Here is an 8,542-nt window from a genome sequence, read left to right on the forward strand (position 1 = left end):
CAACCTCCCCTGGGGCAACTTGAGGCTGTTTCCACTTCTCCTGTCATTCATTGCTGGGGAGCAGAGCCCGACCCCCAGCTCACTGCAGCCTCCTGTGAGGGAGTGTCAGAGAGTGCTGTCTGCACTCAGGCTCCTCTTCTCCAGGCTCAACACCCCCATTCCCTCAGCCCTCCCCAGCCCCTTGTGCTCCAGCCCCTTCCCCAGCTCTGTGCCCGGCTCTGGCCACGCTGCAGCCCCTCAGTGTCCCTGTGGCAGTGAGTGAGGGGCCCAGCACTGACACAGCCCTGGAGCTGCAGCCTCCCCAGGGCCCAGCACAGGGGACAATCCCTGCCCTGCTCCTGCTGCCACCCCACTGCTGATCCCAGCCAGGCTGCCCTTGGCCTTCTTGCCCCCCGAGCACCGAGAGCCCCAGGAGCAGGCAGGCCGGGCCATGGCAGCGTCGCTGAATCCCGAGGGGTTCCGCTCCTGGCCGAGCTTCCCCACGGGCGCTGCCGTTTCCCGGAACGCAGCGGCCGCCGTTTCGCTTTCTCCTGTTTCGGTTTCCCCGCCGAGCCGGGCCGGGCCGGGCCCTCCCCTCTCCTCCCCTCCCAGTGCCCCCGCGGCGGAGGCGCCGGGCCGGGCCGTGCTTGGCAGGCAGCCGCCCCGCAGGGCCCCGCACGCCGCCCGGACACCCACCTCGGCGGAGCGACAGCCATGGCAAGTGCCCGCGGAGGGACGGGGCGGGCAGGGCCGTGGCGGGAGCGTCGCCGCCCCGTCTAGGGCCGGGGGGTTCGGGGAAGGGCGGGGACGCCGCCAAGGGGACGCGGGAGAGGCTGTGCCGGGCCTTCCCGCCTCCGGAGCCGCCTCACAGCGCGGGTGGTCCCGCCGGGCAGCGGGGGACAGAGCGGCCTTGTCCTGCTCCGCCTGGGGAAGGCCTCGGAGGGCTCAAAGGAGCGGCGGGGGGGGAAGCGTGTGAGTCGTGGCCGTCCCTCGCTCCGTGCCCGCACTGAAGCGAGCCGCGGCCTGCTGCGCTGGCCCAGCGGCAGTCACCGTGAGCAGCATGTCCGATGTCCCTCCCACGAGTGCTCGTACGCACTCATTTTAATGAAGCGATGAGGCGCAGGGGTTAATGCCCGCATCAGCCCGTCTCCTGTGAGCCTGGAGCTGCGGAGCAGGCGCCTGGCAGGAAGCAGCAGGCACCGTGCGGGGCTGGCGGTGCACAGGAGCCTGTGGCCAGCACTGCTTCTTGTCCTTTTCATAGAATCACAGGCTGGGAAGAGCCCTGCAGAACTCATTGAACCCAGCACCCTGCTCAAGCAGGTTCCCCTGGCTCAGGGGGCACAGGAACGTGTCCAGGTGGGGTTGGAAACCTCCCAAGAAGGAGCCTCCACACCCTCCCTGGGCAGCCTGGGTCAGGGCTCCCTCACCCTGTCACTCCACCTTCCCCTGTCACTGCACACCCTCTGCAGCTCCACATCACTCGTCTTAGTGATCCAGTGATTCAGTTGTATGTTTGTGCTTTGGGGTTTTTTTTCCTAACCCCAATGGTAGACACGTTGTTCCCAAACACCAGCTGGCAAGGTGCGAGATGCCGTCTGGCAGCTGAGTGCTCCCACTCCTGCAGGGGCTGCATCAGCTGCGGGAGGCGTGAGAAAACCCTGCATACAGCTCCCTCGGTCTCCAAAGCACCCTGTTTATATGCTCTTCGTGTTGTCTCATTACTGCACAAACTTGCTTTCACACGAACATTACCACCAAAATAATTGCCTAATATAATTAAAGCTCCCGGCTCTTTAAATTTGATGGGTGATAAAGAAAAGCGCCTGATGCCTTTGTGAATGAACAGCTTGCCATGGCTGCACAGTCTCATTGAACCCCTCTCCCCACTCACTCCCTGCACAAACACTGTGGTGGTGGTCCACAAGCCTTTCTCCTCACGCCAGTGGAGCATTCGCCCCCAGTGGTGGCATGTTCTGCAGGCATTGTAACTGTTGTGCTGGCCCTAATGTTTTATGCAGCCCAGGTCCAGAAGGAACTTTGTGAGAGAAGTCTAAAGAATTTAGATGGAGGGAGTGACCTGGAGCAGAGTGGCTCTGAAGCTGTTGGTGGTTTGTTCCCATGAATATGGGAACGACATACTACATGATTTTCTTTCTTCCATAAAGTCAACAAACCACTTCCAAATTTCCTCCACCATCTCCAGTCATTTTGCTGTGATATTCCCAGTGAAATATTTACTGCTTATGTGCTAGACTAGATGATCCTTTGAGGTCCCTTCCAACCCCTGAGAGTCTGTGATTCTGTAATAAGAATGGAGAGAAAATGTGCTTTTCTTCACGAGACAGGGATGGAAATCCTATCTAGGACAGGTTTCGTTTTGCAGCGTGGGGAGGTTTGGCCCTGATGACAATCATGTGTGCAGTTAGTTGTTGTACACACTGCAAGTCTCAGATGGCTGGGATTGTGTTCTTCCACTTGGACAAGGTTATCCATCTGATAGGTAGAAAGAGACGAGCCAGAGCACGACCCTGGATCCCAGCTCTCAGGAGTTTAAGGAGTAAGGACGGTGAATCTGACCCTTCCACTCAGACAAGACAATTTAAATTCACAGAATCTTGAGGGTTGGAAGGGACCTTGAAAAATCATCCAGTCCAATCCCCCCCTGCCAGAGCAGGGCCTCCAAATTCTGTATGTTAGAAGCAGAGGAAACAACTTTATCAGTGTGACACTGCCCCTTTCGTTTGAGAAACTGTTACATTCAGTTCTAATTTTTACTGCTCTAAAAAAAGAGAGAGAGAGGGAGAAGCCAGTGAGAGGGTGTAAATTACACTTCAAAGTCCTGCTGTTTGTTACTGCACTGGTAATGGAAAAGTGCCTGAGGAGGTCTGGTGTTCCCTGAAATCTGATTCAGCAGTCTTCTTAATTACCTACTAAATGTTGCCTGTGCAAGAGGAAGGGGAGTGACTTGTGTGACCAGGGTGAATGTGGGTAAGCTCCACGGGAGGTCAGCTGCGCTGTGTCTCTGCTCACAGGCCACAGGACAAGCTGCTAAATCAGCCAGGAGAGTTGTGGTCGCTGGCGTTCCAGACGGGCTCCTGCACAATGATGTCATGGCTGACATACTGATGATCCATTTCCAAATGTCAAAGAACAACGGTGGAGATGTGGAAGAAGTAATGTATCCAACAGAGGAAAAAGGAGTTGCATATGTAACTTTTGAAGATCCAGAAGGTATTTAGGTTAATGTACTACAGTAAATACAGCTGCCCCTTCAAAGAATGAACCCTGGAATGTTAACCCTAAACCAAATGATTTCAGATTGTTTACTCATGCTGGGATTTTACAGAACAGGGAGACTAACACCTCTTTTTTAGTCAGACAAAGTCTTAGGAGTTCATTTCACTTCACTGAAGTCATGACTCTGGACAGGCTTCGTGCTGAGTGCTGCTTGTGATTGGTTTTAGGAGTAAATTCATACCGTGCAGTAACAGGTAAGGTTTTCGTAGACAAAGTTTTGAGAAGAAGTCATAGAATCATAGGATGGTGGGGGTTGGAAGGGACCTTTAGAGCTCATCCAGTCCAACCCCCCTGCCAAAGCAGGTCCCACCTAGATCAGGTCACAGAGGAAAGTGTCCAGGCGGGTTTGGAAACCTCCCGAGAAGGAGCCTCCACACCCTCCCTGGGCAGCCTGGGCCAGGGATCCCTCACCCTCACAGTGAAATGGTTTTTAATGGTCTAAAAAGACAGGCCTCCCTCTCTCTCTGAAAAATTTTAACTAATACCTAAAGAATTAGGCAAGAATATTGAGTCACCCCTGTGTGTATGTGTGGGAAACTGTTAGAGGGAGCATCAAGAGAAACTCCTGTGTTCTGCCACCAACCTGGCAATGGAGCGTTATCTTACAGCACAACTGAATCTGGCTCTCTCCTCAGTTGTAGAGAGTGTTCTAAGGAAGGATGAACATCGACTGGAAGACAAGAGGCTGTCCAGATGCTACCCACTGAGAGTAACCCGTTACTGTGAAAACGTAAGCTCGTTGCCCTAGTCCTGCTTCCATTGCTGTGTTAACTGGTACCTAACTTCTCCAATTCCAAATTCTAGGTCTTCAGCTGTGTCACTTCTGTCCTCAACATGTCAGTTTTCAAAGATCAGTTTGTTTTAGAAGATCTGATACAGGAAATTAAGAAGAAGAGCACAGCTTTGAGCTTTGGTCCTTTGCAGCCCAACGGGCACATTTCCGTTCAAGGGTCATTTCCAGCAATCAAGTTACTAAGAGACTTTCTCTTACTAAAAGCATCATCCCTTTCAGAGGAGGACAAGAGAGAAGAAAGTAAATCCCACCAGAGACCAAGGAGGAGGCTGCAGCAACACAGACTGACCACGCAGACACATAATTTCGTTCGTGGTGCAGATGGGGACAAAGAAGTGGTGGTTCTTGACAAAGATATATATCACTACATGAAGCACTTTGATCCCGAGATGTCCCTGCTAAAGGATGACGTCGTAATTTCTGCCTTCACTGATGGTGATGTAACTACAGTCTGCATTGAGAATGCTGGCAGTAGCTCTGGTGCTGGGCAGGTGTTGAGAGTCAAAGAGAAAATTGAAAGCTGCTCCCTGAAACTCCATGACATGTTACGTAAAGAAAGGATCAGCTTTGAGGAGCAGAGCTGGGCTGCAAAGCAGAAATACAAATCCGTGTGTGAGGGTCTGAAACCCCGGTACCCTTTTGTTCTGGTTGTTGCTTGTGATACTCACATTGACGTTATAGGAGATTCTTCTGACGTTTTCCAGTTCACAAAGGAAGTGAGCAGCAGGATTCAGAGCCTGGTAGAAAGTAGGCAGGTAGAAAGTTAGTGTTTGTGTTTTGTTACACACCACGCTTCCAGGTACAAGCTGTGCTCTGTGTCGCCTTTCTCCTGCTCACAGGTTGGAGGTTCTATACCTGAACATTCCCCTCAAATACCAAATCAAGTTCAGAACAGGAAACAAGTAATCTCTGTATCTCTTGTGAGCTTAGAGTCTGAAGAAGTTAGGCCTCTCTTGTCCAGATGCAGCCACTTTTTCCCTGTTGTTACCTGCAGTCTGGGCACGTGCACACTCATTCCGTCTCGCTGTCAGGAAGCGTATGATGAGGAAAGAAAGTGTTTTACAGCGTTCTCATGAGTGTGAGAACTCAGACTGACAGTGCTGGGGGAGGCAACCTGATAGGAAATAATGCACTGAAGATGAGTTGCGTTTCTTTGTGCAAGGAGATGACCGTGGAAGGCAGGAGTGGTGGCCTTTTTGTGTTGCCTCTATCTGCAGAAGGGAGTTATTGTCATTGAGATGCACAAAGGCAGTAGAGCTTTGACACGAGAGGGGGTGGAGTGCTGACTGAGTTGACAGGCTTGTCACCTTCTGAGAAAGACCTTAGAAAATGGCATTGGAAGTTCATGACAGTAGAAAATGATAGAATCACAGTATGGTGGGGGTTGGAAGGGACCTTTAGAGCTCATCCAGTCCAACCCCCCTGCCAAAGCAGGTTCACCTAGAACATTCATGACATGACATTCATGTGGGAGTGTGTCCAGACCATTTTCTTTTCATAGGAGCAATAAAGTGAGGGTTTTTTTTTTCCCCAGCTATAACAGCATCTACATCATCCCTTGACAGCATGTTATTTGGCCATTAAAGTATATCTGAAGCTTTGATGTGAAGGTGTTGGGGCATTTAGACTCACGAATCAGATCCTGTTTATGCCTTTCTGTATCCATGACAAAAGTCCCAACAGTTTAGACTTTTTCTAGAACCAATTTAGAAAAGAACTTTTATTTGAGTGATTCCAGTGTGCCCAGAACACTTTGTCCAGGCTTATAGAGCACTGGCTCTTCTATGTGCAGTAAGAGGTTTCAGTTTTTATGCCATTAAAGAAATGCATTACACAAAATACTGTGTCTGTGTTCTTTTAACCAACCCCCAGAGTTTTGGTTGGCAGTCCAAACCTAAAGCCTAAGAAATGCTTTTTTCCCTTGTCAGGACTGATTATCCATTGCAGTTGTGCCAATGAGAGATAAAGTTGTTCAGCTAGTGCCCGTGCTGCGTATTAAAAGGTACTGACAAAGTGGGAAGATGATGAGCTTAAGTACTCTGCTGAACTGGAAAGGGGAGGGGGATAGTATTTAAAGGCTTAATCTCTTAAAGTTCCCCAGTAGCTCAGCAAGGAGCTGGGAGGTGGGGCTGAGGATGGGAGCCCAGCCACAGGCCCCTGTCTGCTCCCCACAGAGCCCAGCCACGGGCTGTGTGGGGTTCTTCCCACAGAGCTTAAGCAAAGAGGGGAGAGTTTCTCAACCTTGTAAGAGAGAAAATCCTCTATGAGGGATAATCCTTTAATGAAATTAGTGCTCTTTCCTAGTGTATGGATTGGACTTCCCTTCTCTTTTCTGAAGAGCCTCAGCTTTTTCTGGTTGACAGGCTGTGAGCCGTGGGGCTGCTCAGCCTGGAGAAGAGAAGGCTGAGGGGGCACCTTGCCAGCACTTCTAAGCACCTAAAGGCTGGGTGTCAGGAGGATGGGGTGACACTTTTTTCTGTAGTGTCCAGCAACAGGACAAGGGGTAACAGGCACAAGCTGGAACACAAAAAGTTCTACTTAAACACAAGGAGAAAATTGGTGCTGAGGTGAGGGAGCCCTGGCCCAGGCTGCCCAGGGAGGGTGTGGAGGCTCCTTCTCAGGAGGTTTCCAGCCCCACCTGGACACATTCCTGTGCCCCCTGAGCCGGGGGAACCTGCTGTAGCAGGGGCTGGAGCAGCTCTGCAGGGCCCTTCCACCCCTCACATTCTGGGATTCTGATTCCATGATGCTATTTCCCATTTGCTTCATTAAATGCTTAAGGCTGGGCTGGAAAGCCAGTGGCACTGGTGCTCTGAATCCTGGCTGGTTACTACTGGCCGAGCAGCGCTTTTTGGAGCAGAGTTTGCCCGCAGCACAGTTTGCAGCACTGGGACGGGTGCTGTGCAGGTCAAGTCATTCTGACTGAACCATTTTCAGTCACAAACTGAACCATTTGATTGTTGGATCCTGGCTCAGCTGTAGCAGCTCCCCTTGGACTCATGTGCCCATCTCCCTTTGCCACTTTGTCCCTTTCCCACCCCCCAGCCAGCATTGTGTCATTGTTTCCCGGTGCTCTCCCATCTGCCATCCCTCCTCCCGTACCGAGGATGCCATGTCTTTACACAAAAAGAGCCTTGCATTGGTTGTTTTGTTTATGGAGTGCCCAGCAAATAGGGATGTGGGGCTGGGGCGGGTTAGTAAATAGCAGCTATTGTTACCCTCCAGGCTTTCCCAGGCTACTTTTTCATGTCAGATTTGCAGCAGCACTGGCCAGAGACACCCCATCTTTGTCACCTTGTAGCTGTGAGAGGGCAGAGCAGCACAGGGTCTTTACTAGTGAATGGAGAGAGGCTGTGACTGAGCTACATTTAAAATGATCCCTGCAGAGGAACCTGCTTTCTCTAGCAAGGGAAAAAGCAAGCTGTGATCCACCAGGACTGACTAGCATTGCTGTAAAACATCAGCAGTGGTTCAGGAGAGTAACATCACGAGGGAAACACGTCTTTGTTCCTTCCTTCACAACGCAGATACCGTGGAGAACAATAGGTGTTTAGCAAAAGAAAGAGAGTCTGAATTTCTCAGTGCCATGAATACTTAAATAGAACAAACCAAATCTGTGTTAGGTCTGGCGAGAGACTTGCCTGCTCCCATTCACACTGGTGTTTTAATGGCAAGCTCTGTTAAACTCCACTTGACAAAGGCATTTAGGGTTTGTGTCTATTGGAAGACACCTGGGAAACCATATCAGGTGTTATTCCTGGATCTGAACCCTCCTTGCTGCCCCACTATGTTTATTTTCATTTGAGCAGGGAAATGGCTCACGGGACCTCAACAAAATATTGGTCCCTCTTGCTGTGCTGATGCTGCTGCCCTTTGCCAGCACGAGCATCACAGTTCCTGTTGTAAAGATACAGTGTGACTTATGGCACAACTCCTACTGACAAAGCCTCAGCAATGAAACCAGCTCCCAAACAGCAGCACAACCTGAGCTCGTGTTCCTGGCACCTCCCCACTGCAGTCAGTGGGGGAAACACCATTTTCTGTCTCCTGAAAACCTGAGGATTCAAGAGGCAATTTGACTTCCCTTAGCAGGAAAATATGATACCGTTTGGAGACAAAAGCAATCTCCTCGTTGTCTGGAGGGGATGGGGGAGGTGCAGGGAGGAAAAATGATTTACTGGGATCCCTTTGCCATCAGTGACACAAAGGGACCGCTGCTGTGGCATGGCAAAGGGAGGACAAAGCCTCCTTTACTTCCCATTGTACCTGTGCATTCAATTATGCAATGTGAAAGGTGCATTCAGTTCCTACTGCATGGACCTGTGCATCTAATTATGCAATGTGAAAGGTGCATTCAGTTCCTACTGCATGGACCTGTGCATCTAATTATGCAATGTGAAAGGTGCATTCAGTTCCCACTGCATGGACCTGTGCATCTAATTATGCAATGTGAAAGGTGCATTCAGTTCCTAC

At 50.9% G+C, this 8,542-nt stretch overlaps 1 protein-coding gene across 1 annotated transcript; it reads left to right on the forward strand.

Annotated features, from left to right (window-relative positions):
- The first annotated feature begins 496 nt into the window (after positions 1-496).
- On the forward strand, positions 497-5,908 carry RBM43 (RNA binding motif protein 43). Its single transcript, XM_062004785.1, has 4 exons — positions 497-696; positions 3,012-3,210; positions 3,912-4,006; positions 4,081-5,908. Exons 1-4 carry the CDS (start codon positions 694-696, stop codon positions 4,834-4,836), a joined length of 1,053 nt encoding a protein of 350 aa, XP_061860769.1. The 5' UTR covers positions 497-693; the 3' UTR covers positions 4,837-5,908.
- Positions 5,909-8,542: the final 2,634 nt, after the last annotated feature.

The sequence above is a fragment of the Colius striatus genome, chromosome 11 (genome assembly GCF_028858725.1).
Source record: "Colius striatus isolate bColStr4 chromosome 11, bColStr4.1.hap1, whole genome shotgun sequence".
NCBI classification, from domain to species: Eukaryota; Metazoa; Chordata; class Aves; order Coliiformes; family Coliidae; genus Colius; species Colius striatus.